This window comes from Haliotis rubra, unplaced genomic scaffold, assembly GCF_003918875.1.
Source record: "Haliotis rubra isolate DU_JTF1 unplaced genomic scaffold, ASM391887v1 Scf616, whole genome shotgun sequence".
NCBI lineage: Eukaryota > Metazoa > Mollusca > Gastropoda > Lepetellida > Haliotidae > Haliotis > Haliotis rubra.
In genome coordinates, this window is record NW_025767320.1 from 123,237 (window position 1) to 141,960 (window position 18,724).

General features: G+C 41.2%; 1 protein-coding gene across 1 annotated transcript; it reads left to right on the forward strand.

Moving 5' to 3' along the window:
* Window positions 1-228: 228 nt before the first annotated feature.
* On the forward strand, window positions 229-13,088 carry LOC124256050. The gene is made up of 12 exons (XM_046689976.1): window positions 229-729; window positions 2,677-3,770; window positions 4,511-4,645; window positions 5,664-5,821; window positions 6,443-6,560; window positions 7,007-7,322; window positions 7,683-8,999; window positions 9,297-9,325; window positions 10,019-10,390; window positions 10,520-10,711; window positions 11,709-11,807; window positions 12,907-13,088. The coding sequence occupies exons 1-12, from the start codon at window positions 495-497 to the stop codon at window positions 13,078-13,080; spliced, it is 4,239 nt and encodes a 1,412-aa protein (XP_046545932.1). The 5' UTR covers window positions 229-494; the 3' UTR covers window positions 13,081-13,088.
* Window positions 13,089-18,724: the final 5,636 nt, after the last annotated feature.

The following is an 18,724-nucleotide window of genomic DNA, read 5'->3' on the forward strand; positions in this document are numbered from 1 at the left end:
AACAGCTGTCAAATAAATTAAATGAGGATGTACAGACTCAAAGACTAGACACCTAGACTCCATTTATAGGATGTATAAGCAATGCCTATACTGGAGCTATCACCTTGTGTGCACACCCTTTCACACTGAAGAGAATTCTAATTACCCTGATTTACAACAAACAAAAGACATTTCATAACAACAGAGGCGGTGGAGAAACTTCAGAAAGTTTAGAATTTCACATCAGGGAATGTATGTAACCCAATAACTCGGTACATATTATGTCAGTTCATTACTGCAGCAAGGTCTGGCGATGTGTTCACAAACAGGAAAGTAGATCGCCTTCAGAAAACAAGCTCTCGTGATGATACACAACCCAAGTGTAACGCCGGGAAGAAGGAATTTACATCATGAATATTATTTTTTGTGTGTATTTCAGCATGGTGAATGCGTCGTATTTCACTTTCAACTACAGATTCAGGTCATGATGCCCTGGCACAGAAAAGCTATTATGCATGTGTCACGGATGGGATACACTGGATGACTACCTACGATGTCTATATATATCTTTACAAATGGCGTCCAATCCTCCCGAGCCTTACCTTACAGGGAGAACATCAGCCCTTAAAGTGGAGGACATTGTAAAGATTCTGAGGTTTCCAGATGAGAGCAAGGTCATCCAGACAGCGCCCGCCACACCCCAGGGAGGGGAGGTGTACCTCTACAAGATACCCTCGCGTATGAGAGAAGGTGAGGCAGTTTTGTTCAGATTCAGTGTTAAAATGAAGTAAGGATCGATGCATAGACACAACCTAAATAGTCGACAGCAAGCTGATATGACTTCTTATACCATTTGATATCAAAGGGTTGTTAAACAGATATCATGAATATCCTCAAACACAACACTCATGTACACCAACATGCCATCGGGGTCACCCTGACCTGGTTTCTGTGTATTCATGACTACAGACACTGTAGCACGGATCTAGGGCATTACTCGAAGTAGGTATCTTCGCTCCATAAAATGAGACATTATTATTATTTGAAATAGGGATATAAATCACAAGCTAATTCAGTACAATTAGTATTTAGACCTCTTTTGAAATGTGTACTTTGGTTCTTTTTCACTGGCGCTGTCCCTTCAAAATAAACGATTGCACAAAAATGGGGGGGAGGGGGTTAATTGATGTCAAGTAATAGGAAAGCCATTGTTGGGTTGAAACTTAAACTAGACAAAAATTTAAGTTTGTTTATCAAAAAAGGAAAGTGAGGGGTTTTGAAATCGAATACCAAAAACATGATATTCATTATAACAACCATCCATGCAAAATAAAAATGCTTGATCCAGATTGAAATACCCTCAAGTAATGCTGAGTTCTGTGAACGCGTTCTGGTCGTTGATTGGGGTCTTCCCACTTACCCAACTCCTATTGTTTCAGTAGAAAAAATCACTGGGGTGTGATAATCCCCTTTAATCCCTTATTTGGTTCCCTGGGAAATAGTATCCGGGGCCAAAAGGGATAAAGTGCTACTACGTTTGATTCATTGATTCAATGTTTGTCTTTAATTACAAATTATATATATACAAGTTATCCATTTATACAACTTAATACAACATCAATATCATATCACATATTATACATCAATATTTCACAGCACACCTTTCACACTTACCAGTTAAATGTGATACTGAGTCTCTTGTACATTTCCAAGGCATGGTTCAGTGCAACTCATCTTCTCTTCCTACGTGGAGGTCTGGCACCGTTTCTTAGCTGAAGAACACGTGCCTCCACCCAGCCTTGTTCCTTCTTTAAAAAGTCAGTGGCCTTAATGTCGGGGTGGAAGAAACAGTCCTTCGTCTGGTCTTGATACTGAGTCCCTAGTGTGGTGATCTACCTTCAGTTGTTGACAATCTGTAGCCTGTCGTTATATTGTATTGTCCAAATAGTGCTATGAGTTTTAACTTTTCACACTAGATTTAATTGTATTGTGATATTCTAGTTGATTTACTGTCCTTTGACGACACGGTTATATAATATACACATATTCCATTTCAATATCAAACATGTTCTCCCCACGATATGGCCGAAATATTGCCGATGTGACGTTTAATATTAACTCACTCACACACTCTTGTTACTGAACATACAGCCCCTGTAGACCAAGTACTGACATTCGTGTCCATTGGGAATGAAACAAGTGTTTACGTGAAAGTTTGCCATAGTGCAATGGAGAAACAAGGAAATCTCCATACTTTATAATACTTGTTGTTGGCATAGTTCACTTAATTAAAATTCAATTTGTAGCAAATGATATGAATATGGTTCATATAGTGTATCTTGTGAAATATGTTCACCGCTGGTCATGAGGTTGCTCTGATCGGCCCTGATTGGAGTGCTGGGTGAACTTATGTCACATCCATAGCAGGGGTAACAAATTCACCCTGCAAAATCACTGACCCGTAACTGTTAATCTCTTTTTATCCCCCCAACAAGTTGGGTAAGTGGGAATGATCCGTTGATTGTGCCAAACAAAGTCGAGTTTGGATTAAGGTTGTTTGATTCTGGAGTGAGGTTGCATTTTCCTAATGTTCACATCTCTTTAGTTACAACTTACACGCATCACACGAACTATCCATCTTACGGATGGCAACAATGCTTGCTGTCTTTCATGTTATGTTGTCCAATTCTATATCAGATATCTGGAAGGACGACAGATATCACTTCAGGAGTGATGGAACCCGGACTCAGCCTACCTCCAGTCCACTCATAGTGAAGCAGTACCACAAGGCTTACACCAAGGACAAGATGACAACAAGGGCTTTTGTAAGGGAAGCATCCTATCTGTTCGACCAGCCTGTGAAACACGTCCTTGTGCAGTACATCGGGGACCACACGCAGGCACAAGCTGCTCCTCAACGTAAGAGGCGAGGTCGACAACCACGTCATCCCCAGGGTTTCCCTAAATATTTGAAAGTTGAGTCAGTAAATGAAACTGTGCAGTCGGATGTTTCGGGAAACACTGATGCCATTCTAGAGCTTCAAGGGAATTCATTAGCAAATAGACTTGAGGAAAAAGGAAATTTAGATACGGTTTCAAGTGTTCTATTGAATGGTGCTTACCCCAGAATACGAACTGTGTCGCGGACATCTGTCCGTGGAACAGGGAATGATCATGACACAAACCAGAAACGCTGCAGGACTATAGATAACACAGGTGATGAGGATGACATTGACTATTTGGGTTCAACATCAGGCTCCTTGGTTAAGAGACCACGTTTACAGTCTCAAGCTGAAAATGACATTACGAATGTAAGCTATGACACTACCACTGACTATACTTATCTGTACAGATTTCTAGAAAAAGTAGAAAAGAACCGGGATGTGATAAAGGTCGTACAACGAATCCGGGCATTATCTAGGCTCTGGAACAAGGACTGTACCAACAAAAGCAATTCGTGCTGGACACTCATAGTAGAGGTTGAGAAAAAGTGGCCTCAAGATACAATAAAAGCAAGGAACTGGGTAAAATGTTCTGTGAATACTGATGGTCTGAGCTTCAACCAAGACCGGTTAGTCTATATAAAGCTCATAGCTGCAGTGCTTGTTGGAGCGTGTCATACCAGGACTGAAGTACAGGAATTTGTGAAAACACTGGATGATCATCCATCACACCTACAGCATGTGCAGGGCTGTACTCTGTCACGTGACTGTACATACACAGTTGGCTGCTACACCATCAGAGGAGATGTTCTGTCTGGCTTGGAAACCAACGAGTGGCTGACCGATGAAGTAAGAAAACTAGGTGATATACTTAGGATTGTTCAAATTATATGCAAAGTTCACCATCTAAGACAAGTGTTTGATAGCACAGTTAGATGGAGAATGTTGTACCTATAACTTTCTATTTATGAAAAACATGATTGAGGATATTAAAAATACATATTGTGATAGGTCGTCAACAGAAAGTCAATCTCAGAAAGATGACATCCATAGACAGATCTGGAACGAAACCTATTGCCAGCACACCCAAAATGTTGCACGTGAACCAAGTAATTACTCCATGCACGTGGATATAGGGCCATTCGTGATATTGACATTCCAGTCTTCAAATAGACCAACACTTAAGCTCTCTACTATGGTTTCCATGCCGTATTTGTGATGACATTAGGACGTCTGGAACGTGTTGAACGACAAAGAGCTATTTGCATGATAGAAGCTGGTAGAACCCAATAAGAGGCACCGTACTGTTTTTCAAACAGGTGTCTGCACACACAGATGGTAATGAATGATCATATCGCTGTTCACTTCCACTAGGCTGAGTGCATATGGGCGAGTCATGTAACTGATCAAACGAGTAGAACTTGTATCATCAGTACATCTTCAGTCTTTGGTAACAAGAAACGCATTGTCCTCTTGAAAGACATGCGTTGTGCAGCTGAACCTGTTTGAATCCAGCTACAAAGTTGCCACTTGGGCCCTAAACACTGTGCAATAAATATTCTAATAAATCACAACTCTTACCTGGACAGATCATAGACACTTACCTGCACCTTCTGGAAAGAGAGTGGTGTTCCCGTGTCAGCTTCCACTGCTTGGTGCTGCCTACAGAGACAGTGATATTGTGGGAGGCAGGCTGGTACACAGAGAGGATAAGGGGGAAAGATGTGAGTAATGTGAGATTACATCATGAAACTTTGCACATTGCATTTTTCCTTTTCTTGAGTAACATTGCATTGTACCAACATTGTACCAACTGCATTGTCACAGTCGAGACGAGTAGTATTTGTATAGTTCTTGTTCAAAAGACAAAATGCTATTTGTTTGCACATTTGTGTCAAAGTCGGGTACAGAAGCAGATGTTGCCTATGGTTCTCTTCATCTTGCTTCTTAATACCGTGAAGATCCGGGTTAGAATGTGCCTTCAGTAAACCATGCTTGTCGTAAGAGGCGACTAACGAGATCAGGTGGTCATGCTCGTTGGCTTGGTTGATATATGTCATCGATTCCCCATTGCACAGATCGATGATCATGCTGTTGATCACTGGATTGTCTGATCCAGACTCGATTATTTACAGACCGCAGCCACATAGCTGGAACATTGCTGAGTGTGGCGTAAAACTAAACTCACTCACTCACTCATCTTGCTTCTTAATACTGTATGAGGTGACATTGGTTGCCAGAGGAAGTTCTTTTAAAGTCTCTCCAGTATTACGTCCACGAAACCAACTCAAATAATCAGTCAGTATCCATCTCCTGTGAAGCAAACGTTTCAGATTATTGTTATGCATTGATTTCAAAATTGTAATAATACGTTGGGCTAAAAATATATAAGCAAATGTTTTAGTGCGAAAATAATAACAGACTGTTTCACAATTGAATTATAATATAAACTTTACAAGGTTTGCTAATCAAATCAAAAGCGCGTTTGCTCCCTTACATTGTGTTATAAACTACTAAATGTATTGCACTATGTCAAAACATGATATGTCTTCTAGAACCATTTCTTATATCAGAGTGTAAAACATTCCAGACAACTAATTATTGTTACAGCACACACATTATGAACTTCCTCTGAACCTTAACAGAAAAACATGTAAAACAAGTACAATGTTTTATAACACATTATAACACATTACCATCAAGAAATGCTAATTTGCGATGGCATTTGCTGTGACCTTTCAGGAGCATTTGGAAAAATACACGTGGATTTTAATGCCTGTGAACATGCCACGTAATCAACACTGGGTGCTTCTGGTGGCTAATGTCAAGGATGGAACAGTGGGAGTAGTCAATTCTAAACCAGATTTAGATGTGGAGGACATAATTGTACAACACTGGAGGTAGGTAGACAGAACAGTGGATGTAGTCGAATCTAAACCAGCTTTAGATGTGGAGGACATAATTGTACAACACTGGAGGTAGGTAGTCAGAACAGTGGATGTAGTCAATTCTAAACCAGCTTTAGATGTGGAGGACATAATTGTACAATACTGGGGGGAGGTAGACAGAACAGTAGGTGTAGTCAATTCTAAACCAGCTTAAGATATGGAGGATTCAATTGAGACACACTAGAGGTTGGTAGATAGAACAGTGGGTGTAGTCAAATCTAAACCAGCTTTAGATGTGGAGGGCATAATTGTACAATACTGGGGGGAGGTAGACAGAACAGTGGGTGTAGTCAATTCTAAACCAGCTTTAGATATGGAGGACTCAATTGAGACACACTTGAGGGAGGTAGACAGAACAGTGGGTGTAGTCAATTTTAAACCAGCTGTAGATGTGGAGGATATAACTGAGTGACATTGAGGTAGACAGACAGAATAGTGGGTGTAGTCAATTCTAAACCAGCTTTAGATGTGGAGGACGCAATTGTGACACACTGGAGTTAGGCATCATGATGAAATCTCCAATCCACAAAACCTGAAGAAGTTACCATCCACAAATACACGTTTATTCTTCAGGTCATTTGTAAATCACTGGAAATCTACACCAGGGAAAATGGGCATACCGTGGATGAAGAAACAGTACCTAGTGATAGACCAGGCTGATGGGCACAATTGTGGGATCTTCGTCCTCATGGTAGGTTGGGGTGAGAACACATATATAGGCCAAGCGCTAATAAGGTCGTCAGTGGGAAAACAGAATCACTTGTACTATAGCTGCGGTCAGGCCACAGAGGCTCGATTTCCCATCAACCATCGTCAATTCATGACCATCCGTTGAAATTGGAATATCAACATTGGCTGTATGCGCACTCTTTCAAATGACTGCCTAATGGCTGACCAACCTAAAGTGTCACTGCTCCAGACACTATTGACAAGGTAGCAGATGTCTCATATCAGGTTTGTCGGAGAGTTCGGGGAAATGCATCTTTGACACACAGTTCATTCATGTTGAGATCTCGCCAACAAAGCACATGTGATCTAATCAAATCCTTATAGAATGTTGACGTGAAAACCTACGGATGTGTTTAATTACTACGTATATAAATAACCTTTTACATTCTATAACCTTCATATCATCAGGCTGCTGATGCCCTTTTGGCGGAGACGTCTCCAGGAATCATGAGGAACTACCACGCAGAGAAGTACAGGCTGCATGTACTACAGAGGATACTACAGTATGCCAAGGAGGATATGCAGAGAGGAGGAACTCACACCTTGGCAGTGGATGGACACGGCGATATCACAGACAATACCCAACATTCGGAAACTCTGACGGAAGGAGATATAATGGAAAGAAGCTATACAAAGGCAACAAAACAGGGTCAAGTCATTCATACAGTTGTACAACATCATGACACTTTTGTCGAAACCGACGGTGCTATGGCCACCGATAAAGGTAGGTATAGTGATGTTATTGCGACCATCAGTAGGTATAAAATTGTAGACCTGTGAAAGTCCGGGTTAGAATATTGGCCTTCAGTAACCATGCTTGTTGTCAGGCTCGCTGACTTGGTTGACACATCATCGTTTCCCATTTGCGCAGATCGATGTTCATGCTGTTGATCACTGGATTGTCTGGTCCAGACACGATTATTTACAGACTGCCGCCATATATAGCTGGAATATTGCTGAGTGCGGCGTAAAACTCACTGACTCACTATAAAATTGTAGATAGCGATTCAATGTTATATTCTATTATAGTTATGTCTATATATACAATACACTCCTCTCATACAACAGTAATGTATATTTACAGATGCAGATGAGTACTCATGTCTCGATGAACACCTGTCACAGAAGCAGCTAATGGCGTGTTTGTTAATTGTTGCTTTGGCGGGGAATAACCTGAAGAAGAGGTTGCTATGGGCAGTTTCTGACACAGGAACTAGAGCGGAAAGAGAAAGCTATAAACGATACATTGCTTGGGCGCTCAAGGTTTTCGACATCAATGGAGACACATACACTAAGGAGATGATACAAAATGATTTAAAACAATTGTCAGGATGCTGTCTATGTCAGGAGGCTGGATCATACAGAATAAGAAACCAAAACGTAGCAATAAGGCTAAGAGACATACTGTCCAGCGATCTGAGACAATTGGTTGCAAAGATGGACCTGGAGTTTATATTTCGCTATGTGAGTTCAAGAGCTGAATCCACTGAGGTGGAAGAAGTAGATATCCCCTTCCAAATTGAATTGAAGCAAGATGATATGACTGTTGTAGCTCAACGTTTTGTGGCAGCCATACAGGGCAAAGAGTTTGCTTTTGTGTGCATGCATTCTCTCTTTCAGGAACAGACATTTGTCGATATGGTCTTTGAGAATCTGGCGCAAAATCTGAACAAGGACAATTCTGCTCTATTGAAATTATTGTCCAGTAATGACACTGTACATGGACAGTCCTTTCTGTTTTGGACTAGCATTACAGACAACTCGAAATTGTTGAGGAAGGCATTGTCCACTGTTCAATTTAGTGTACATAGCAGAAAGCAAGCTTTGTTTGGAAGTTGCTTTGGTAGTAGTTCAGACAACTTCTTGCTTTCCGAATGTAATTGTAAGTTGAATAAGTTGTGTATGACATTGCCCAATCTTCCAAGACCTCTTATCATCAAACTGGAATTGGAAGTTGTAGATGATCTAGGGGTGAAGTTTGACAGGATTTCCATGCTTGACATTGCCTGTATGAGTGGATTGTCTGCAGTTGCTACCAGACTCTTGCATGTAACGAAGGCAATAAGAAGGAATAGATCAGGAAAGGCAACATGTGTGCATTATGCATCTATGTGCCAAAGGGGCAGTAATATTATCGATACAGTTATAAAGATGGGACTTTCTAACATGAATATCATAGGTCCAAGAGGATCAACACCTGTACATTACGCATGTGCAGCGGGAAACGTTGGGATTGTAAGTATCCTGTTACAGGAGCAAGTGGACATTGGAAAGCGAAACATGAGAGGTGAAACTGGGCTTCATTTGGCATGTTTATATGGGAATGTAGAAGTTGTTAAACTGTTATTACAAACCAAGAGAAAAACAACTGAGAGAGATAACGATGGCCACACACCTCTACATAGAGCAGCTTATCAGGGACATACAGAGGTTGTAGAAGTGTTATTGAAGAACAAGGCAAATGTGGATGAGAAAGGTGATAATGGCAACACACCTCTACATGATGCAGCCTCTCAGGGGCATACAGAGGTTGTAGAAGTGTTATTGAAGAACAGGGCAAATGTGGACGAGAAACGTCCTGATGGCAGCACACCTCTACATGATGCAGCCTGGCAGGGGCATACAGAGGTTGTAGAAGTGTTATTGAAGAACAAGGCAAATGTGGATGAGAAACGTCCTGATGGCGACACACCTCTACATGATGCAGCCTGGCAGGGACATACAGAGGTTGTAGAAGTGTTATTGAAGAACAAGGCAAATGTGGATGAGAAAAGTGACGATGGCTGCACACCTCTACATAGAGCAGCTTATCAGGGACATAGAGAGGTTGTAGAAGTGTTATTGAAGAACAAGGCAAATGTGGATGAGAAACGAGACGATGGCCGCACACCTCTACATGATGCAGCCTGGCAGGGACATACAGAGGTTGTAGAAGTGTTATTGAAGAACAAGGCAAATGTGGATGAGAAACGCGATGATGGCAACACACCTCTACATGATGCAGCCTATCAGGGACATACAGAGGTTGTAGAAGTGTTATTGAAGAACAAGGCAAATATGGATGCGAAACGCGATGATGGCAGCACACCTCTACATGATGCAGCCTGGCAGGGACATACAGAGGTTGTAGAAGTGTTATTGAAGAACAAGGCAAATGTGGATGAGAAAAGTGACGATGGCTGCACACCTCTACATAGAGCAGCTTATCAGGGACATAGAGAGGTTGTAGAAGTGTTATTGAAGAGCAAGGCAAATGTGGATGAGAAACGAGACGATGGCCGCACATCTCTACATAATGCAGCCTGGCAGGGACATACAGCGATTGTAAAAGTGTTATTGAAGAAGAAGGGAAATGTGGATAAGAAAAGTGATGATGGCAACACACCTCTACAGTATGCAGCCTGGCAGGGACATGCAGAGGTTGTAGAAGTGTTATTGAAGAACAAGGCAAATGTGGATGAGAAACGCGATGATGGCAACACACCTCTACATGAATCAGCCTATCAGGGACATACAGAGGTTGTAGAAGTGTTATTGAAGAACAAGGCAAATGTGGATGAGAAACGCGATGATGGCGAGACACCTCTACATGATGCAGCCTGGCAGGGACATACAGAGGTTGTAGAAATGTTATTGAAGAACAAGGCAAATGTGGGTGAGAAAAGTGATGATGGCAACACACCTCTGCATGGTGCAGTTTGGCAGGGACATAGAGAGATTGTAACAGTGTTATTGAAGAACAAGGCAAATGTGGATGAGAAACGTGACGATGGCAGCACACCTCTACATGATGCAGCCTGGCAGGGACATACAGAGATTGTAGAAGTGTTATTGAAGAACAAGGCAAATGTGGATGAGAAACGCGATGATGGCAACACACCTCTACATGATGCAGCCTGGCAGGGACATACAGAGGTTGTAGAAGTGTTATTGAAGAACAAGGCAAATGTGGATGAGAAACGAGACGATGGCAGCACACCTCTACATGATGCAGCCTGGCATGGACATACAGAGATTGTAGAAGTGTTTTTGAAGAACAAGGCAAATGTGGATGAGAAACGTGATGATGGCAGCACACCTCTACATGATGCAGCCTGGCAGGGACATACAGAGGTTGTAGAAGTGCTATTGAAGAACAAGGCAAATGTGGATGAGAAAAGCGATGATGGCAACACACCCTACATAATGCAGCCTGGCAGGGACATACAGAGGTTGTAGAGGTGTTATTGAAGAACAAGGCAAATGTGGATGAGAAACGCGATGATGGCAACACACCCCTACATGATGCAGCCTGGCAGGGACACACAGAGGTTGTAGAAGTGTTATTGAAGAACAAGGCAAATGTGGATGAGAAACGCGATGATGGCAGCACACCTCTACATGATGCAGCCTGGCAGGGACATACAGAGGTTGTAGAAGTGTTATTGAAGAACAAGGCAAATGTGGATGAGAAACGTGATGATGGAGCACACCTCTACATGATGCAGCCTGTCAGGGACATACAGAGGTTGTAGAAGTGTTATTGAAGAACAAGGCAAATGTGGATGAGAAACGCGATGATGGCCGCACACCTCTACATGATGCAGCCTGGCAGGGACATACAGAGGTTGTAGAGGTGTTATTGAAGAACAAGGCAAATGTGGATGAGAAACGCGATGATGGTTGCACACCTCTACATGATGCAGCCTGGCAGGGACATACAGAGGTTGTAGAAGTGTTATTGAAGAACAAGGCAAATGTGGATGAGAAACGCGATGATGGCAGCACACCCTTTACATGGATGCAGCCTGGCATGGGACATACAGAGGTTGTAGAAGTGTTATTGAAGAACAAGGCAAATGTGGATGAGAAACGTCCTGATGGCAGCACACCTCTACATGATGCAGCCTGGCAGGGACATACAGAGGTTGTAGAAGTGTTATTGAAGAACAAGGCAAATGTGGATGAGAAAAGCGATGATGGTCGCACACCCCTACATGATGCAGCCTGGCAGGGACATACAGAGGTTGTAGAAGTGTTATTGAAGAACAAGGCAAATGTGGATGAGAAACGAGATGATGGCAGCACACCTGGCAGGACACATTATGCAGCCTGGCATGGAGATACAGAGGTTGTAGAAGTGTTATTGAAGAACAAGGCAAATGTGGATGAGAAACGCGATGATGGCAGCACACCTCTACATGATGCAGCCTGGCAGGGACATACAGAGGTTGTAGAAGTGTTATTGAAGAACAAGGCAAATGTGGATGGAGAAAAGCGATGATGGCAGCACACCTCTACATGATGCAGCCTGTCAGGACATACAGAGGTTGTAGAGAGGTGTTATTGAAGAACAAGGCAAATGTGGATGAGAAACGTGATGATGGCAGCACACCTCTACATGATGCAGCCTTTGAGGGACATACAGAGGTTGTAGAAGTGTTATTGAAGAACAAGGCAAATGTGGATGAGAAACGCGATGATGGCCGCACACCTCTACATGATGCAGCCTGGCAGGGACATACAGAGGTTGTAGAAGTGTTATTGAAGAACAAGGCAAATGTGGATGAGAAACGTGATGATGGCAGCACACCTCTACATGATGCAGCCTGGCAGGGACATACAGAGGTTGTAGAAGTGTTATTGAAGAACAAGGCAAATGTGGATGAGAAACGACATGATGGCAGCACACCTCTACATGATGCAGCCTGGCAGGGACATACAGAGGTTGTAGAAGTGTTATTGAAGAACAAGGCAAATGTGGACGGAAAGCGACATGATGGCAGCACACCTCTACATGATGCAGCCTCAGAGGACATACAGAGGTTGTAGAAGTGTTATTGAAGAACAAGGCAAATATGGATGAGAAAACGATGATGGCAGCACACCTCTACATGATGCAGCCTGGCAGGGACATACAGAGGTTGTAGAAGTGTTATTGAAGAACAAGGCAAATGTGGATGAGAAACGTGATGATGGCAGCACACCTCTACATGATGCAGCCTGGCAGGGACATACAGAGGTTGTAGAAGTGTTATTGAAGAACAAGGCAAATGTGGATGAGAAACGTGTGATGATGGGACACACCTCTACATGATGCAGCCTTTGAGGGACATACAGAGGTTGTAGAAGTGTTATTGAAGAACAAGGCAAATGTGGATGAGAAAAGTGATGATGGGCGCACACGTCTACATGATGCAGCCTGGAAGGGACATACAGAGGTTGTAGAAGTGTTATTGAAGAACAAGGCAAATGTGGATGAGAAACGCGATGATGGGTGCACACCTCTACATGATGCAGCCATACAGAGGTGGCAGGGACATACAGAGGTTGTAGAAGTGTTATTGAAGAACAAGGCAAATGTGGATGAGAAACGTGATGATGGCAGCACACCTCTACATTATGCAGCCTGGCAGGGACATACAGAGGTTGTAGAAGTGTTATTGAAGAACAAGGCAAATGTGGATGAGAAACGTGATGATGGGGGACACACCTCTACATGATGCAGCCTGCCAGGCAGGGACATACAGAGGTTGTAGAAGTGTTATTGAAGAACAAGGCAAATGTGGATGAGAAACGTGATGATGGCAACACACCTCTACATGATGCAGCCTGGCAGGGACATACAGAGGTTGTAGAAGTGTTATTGAAGAACAAGGCAAATGTGGATGAGAAACGTGATGATGGTTGCACACCTCTGCATGTTGCAGTTTGGCGGAGACATCGAAAGGTTGTTAATGTGCTGTTGAAGAACGGGGCTAATGTCCATGAGAAGGATAATAATGAAGAAACTGCTTTACAGAAAGCAAAGGCCCGTCATTACGATGACATTGCAAGGACTTTAACCGAGGCAGCAAATTAACATCACCTGACACAGAACCTTGATTCAGTTCCACACGGAAGCTATACTGCCAATGGTCTTCTTATACCGGCACAACCATCATCGCACTGTCCTGTAAACCTCACACAAGTTGAGTTGCGTGGATCTTTCGTTCCGAGCAAAGAGGGAGAAATATTTTCCAAAGATATGTAAAGTGGTTTGTACAAAAGAGGTATTGCCCTGCCGTCATGGCAACTCCATCCTGAAAACACGAATCCTAACAGCCCACAGCCAGATGCTGCACATATAAACATATGTTCATTCAGTCAAACACCAGGATCTATACAGGGAAACTCCTATCATGATCCGACCATAGTGCATATTCCAGGAGGCAGTGATCCACTGTCGGGTTCAAATACCACCAGTGTTTCTGATTGTACCTTCACTTACTACACAGAGAGTGGGGAGGCCATAGTGCTGCAACCGCTCTAAAGTAGGGACACAAACAGCGTGACATTGTTTTATTATAGCAGACAGCTTTACATGGCTTCCCAACCTCAGTCTTTCGAAGCAGACATGCAGAAAGCAGGGAGCTTATGTGTGATATGTGTAGACTTAGCTTCAGTGTTTTTGATAAGCATATCAGTTTCAGAAAAAAACCTTGCACAATACAAATGCTGTTGCAATAGTATATTTGATGCTATAAATAGTTTATGGTATGTGCCATCTGGTCATCCTCCGGATGGGTTGGTTCCTTTGAGGTCACTGTGAATGTACTGTATACTAGAGGTTGTTACAACACTGGTAACACTGAAATCACATTTAAACATTGTTGGTCTATAGGCTGATGAACAATCCGGTTTCTAGCGGGATACGATCTCAGCATATGGTACTTGTTAGCCTGTTACTATAGAGCAACAATATAGAAAAATCATTTCATACACCAGTGTTAATTAGTTCGTGACTTTATCTTACATAACAAACTCTGCAATTGGAAACAATATTGCTCTCCTATCTTGTACATAGCTTTGAAATGTGTATGAAACTTTTATTTTAGGAAATACCTTTACTTTATCAGATTGTTAACAAGTGTAAACAGAAACATTCATATTTGAATACTAAATAGCATGTAATTACATGATGTCGTAAATTACCGTAAAGGGTTGTGTTTTGTATAACAAGGAAGATGGACATATATTTATTTTATACTTTAGATGGTCTTCTAGAATGTGTTGAGGAACTGGAAGATGTATTTTGTAATGCTTTGTAAAAGTAGAGCAAAACATGTCCAAACATTTTGTATTGAGTTGATTGACCACAACAACAACACCTCAGAAAAGAAATGATGCTTTATGTTGCTGGGAAAATGACTTGATGTCAATGTATCATGTTATTACTTACATTGGATATCGTTTATATTTTAATATTGAAAATATTGAAATTTTGCAAAGAATAATTATAGGTTCATTCATAAGGTCATCAGAAAACGTGTTTCACGTTTTCTCAGCTGTTAGCATTACACCAAACGGAATTTGTTTCTGCAGGTATTCAAGACTGGGCACTGACGTTCTATATTCTGAAAATGAATCAGTGTACCGAATTGTTGATTTTAAATAATTCAAAAAGACGTTTAAGATTTTGCAAGAATTTAAGAATGGATCACGTTCTTCGTCCAAGACATTCAAGTGTAACAATTTCACACATTAATTTTATAGGGACTGTAAACTCTGGGTTTGAATAAAATGTGTAACGAATTCATTGAAATTAGTTACTAATTTCACAGTTTAGTGTTGTCCTAACTTATTTCTGTATTAACATTCGCATTACAATGCTGAAATCACCTCTTTATACTGTGACATATTGTTCAGTTTCGATTTCCAGAATTGAAAAGACGTTCCTTCATAATGAAGAAAATGTAGTTTGCATTCCTAGCTGCCAGTGAGTATAAAGACAGTTACCATGGTAATGCCGCCGTCAGATTCGTACTATATTTTCTACTGTTTTTACGCGATTGCGTACAAATCTCGGTTGTCTTGTGAACAATGTATAACACCTATCGAACGCTGCATAGAAATTGCTCTTATCATGAGGGATAACTGATTCAGAAATATGCTTATATTTCTCATCACATACAAGATACTTAAATCAAACACCATATCGTTTATATTGTGCTATAAAACTATTATTATTGATATATAACTCCCAGCAGAACGTCGCCTGTGCGTTGTAGTGGACAGGCGCGTACCAAGCCAATTTTTTCGTGTAAGCTCAAAAGGTTGCAAATCTTTATATTTGTAGTATTGAGAGCTTGCCCAAACCTTTTAGCAAAAATCATGTGTAAACCGTGCTTTTTCATCATAGTAGCTCCGCCTCTGTATTGAAATATGCAGAATTCGAAGAATATTCAAACGAATTCAGTTAGAAAATCTGAATGTGTGTTTCTTATCGATCAGATGGCAGAGTGACTGAAGTTTGTTTTGTTAGCTGTTTAATACCGCATTCAGCATTATTTCAGCTACATATCGGCGGTATGTAAATATCGAGTTCGGACTAGACAATCCACTAATTAATATCATGAACATCGATGTACACAAATGGGATGACATGAATCAAACACGTCAGCGAGTGTGACCTCCCGATTCCGAAGACAAGTGTTGTAAACCGGGTGATACAGCAAGAACAAGACAGCCATGTTTTTACGATGCACCTGGTCTATTGTTCAAACACCTTTATGGCTTCATTATGTAGGTGTATGTGACCTTGTACTGACCTCATTCTGTAGAGGCACAGACTATACTGGAACCTATGACCCTCATTACACTAATGAGGAAGCTTCTCGAAGCTTAGACCTCATTCTGCAAATGTGTGACCTCATGGCTCATGTGTGTGAACTCATGGCGCAAGTCACTGAACCTCGTTACACTGGTAAAGATTATACTGGAAGCTATGGCATCACCTCAGTACTACTTTCTGTCAATTGCATTTGGAGAAACAACACAGCGCAATAGAATGTGTATTATGCAGTAATTATTGACTACAATAATTGTTGATGTACAGTGTTTAAATTAGGAGCGACAACACAAATCACAGACATTTGTATCACAAATACATGATTCTTACATACAAAAAATACTGTTTGACTGCTATTTCATGGTTGGGTGAATCTCTCTAGACACTTGAATGAGTATTGCCCATACACAAGACTTGGTGTCGGCATGCATCCATGATATCTTAAGGAGAGCAACGGAAAGTGGATAGACCATTTGCTTGGAGACGTTGTTGCCTTGAATAGCCATGCTTGCCTATTTCCGTTCTCAAATTAAGATTTTATGTAATCGAAGGTCATACTGAAGCATTACACAATCTCCCATCGCTTTACAGTGAATGAATGACTTTGCAGTAGAGGGGCCACAGGCCCATTATTCAGAGCATTGTACAAAAGAAAGAAATGTTGATGGAGCGCCGCACAGTTGACAGGTGGTATAATAATAGTCATGGTTGAGTTGGTGACACAAACGATTTACGTTTTTTCATGGCAAGGAATACACACTTTCCTAGACATTCAATGGTACATACATTATCTATTATATACATTAACATACATGACATATGTTAAAGGTAAATATAGCTTATGTTCTGATGGAAATTGCCAATAATTTCTTGGTTATAATGATTGTCTTAATTCGTTATAAAATGGGTACTGTAGAATAAAATGTAATTCTGTTACTACAACTGGAGTGAAGCAGTGATTAGAACATCTGAGAAAACAAAGTGCAGAGAGATAGATTTTCACTGATATACTAGATAGATAACTTTCAAAATACACAGTAGTTTTAACTGACCGATATAAAGATAATTTAGAGTGAGTGAGTGAGTTAATATGTAACGTCACATCGGCAATATTTCAGCCATATCGTGACGAGAACATATTTGACATTGTAATGGAATATATGTACTCTATAAAAACCTGTCGACGAAGGACAGTAAAACAACTAGAATATCACAATTAGAATTAAAACTAGCGTGGAAACTAGCACTATTTGGACAATATCATATAAAAACAGGCTATAGTTGTATAGCTAACAACTGAAGTTAGATCACCATACCAGGGACCATTGGGACTTACAGTATCTTTGATACCTGGATGGACCCTAGTTGGATTTACACCAACCCTTCAGCTGTTGGCGATTGTAAGAAATGCTAGCCAAAATTAATATATATACTACGTTTAAAAATCCTGGTAAGTTTGAATTGACTTTGAAAGTTGGGACTTACGAACCTTCTCAGGAGGACAATAATGTTACGCTATTTCAACCCCCTTTGAGGATACAGCCACTAACAATCCAAGTTGATAATCTGAAGTACCAATTATAAAACGTTATCTATTTACAAAACATATATCAAAATTCATTTAACAAATCTATCTCTTTTAAAAAATCGATGATTAAATGATAATTAACTTTATTAAAAAGATCTTTTACTGTTTTGATACTGAAATATTTATCCCTTATGATGGAGAATTCAACACAGTCAAGCAGGAGATGCTTGACTGTGACACTCTCATCACAAAGGATACAAAACGGAGGATCTTCACCTTTTAACAAATATTTGTGAGTGTACCTTGTATGGCCAATGCGACATCGTCGCATAATGACCTCAAATCTGGACTGACAACCCAAGTAGGTGTAACCAATATAAGGTTTTATTTCACGTAATATATTTATACCTACTTGGGTGTCCCACTTCTTCTGCATCAGATTGCGGATGTAAGTTCTAATGCTAGCTTTGAAATCAGAGTATGGAATAAGAAGTGGTGTCACAGATTTGTTGAGTGCTGCCTTAGCAGCAAGATCAGCCATTGTGTTCCCAGAAATGCCAACGTGCCTGGGTGACCAACAGACGACGATGTCGCATTGGCCAGTAGCAAGATCAATATATAATTCAATGATTTCTATTAAAAGTGGATGTTTACAGTCAAGCAGGACATGCTTGACCGTAGTTCTCTCATCACAAGGGATGTAAAACGGAGGATAAAGATAATTTAGAGCACTGATTTAAGCTTTCGAACCACCGCTGGTTATCAATATCAACACACCTCTGCTTGAACGATTGAATAAAGGTAGGAATGCTGTTAACCCCTTTGATTGGTCCACACCGACCCTGCACCCTTGAAGAGCCACCTCCTCGTGGCGGGTGCTGGGTAACGCTAAGCGCTCCTCAACTACCCGTTGTGGATCCGGGGGTATATTTGGTCCACCAACCTGTTGGCCGTGGGTTGCGCCCCTGTGTCGGTGGAGGACGGGAGTCTGGTGGTTGAGGGCACTGGG

Excerpts from the sequence above, each read along its gene's own strand:
- LOC124256050 (XM_046689976.1), top strand. The coding sequence starts at position 495 with ATGTGTCACGGATGGGATACACTGGATGACTACCTACGATGTCTATAT. Across the intron at positions 3,771-4,510 it reads ACGAGTGGCTGACCGATGAA|ATCATAGACACTTACCTGCA; the intron begins GTAAGAAAACTA and ends TTACCTGGACAG. Across the intron at positions 10,712-11,708 it reads CCTGGCAGGGACATACAGAG|GTTGTAGAAGTGTTATTGAA; the intron begins GTTGTAGAAGTG and ends GGAGATACAGAG.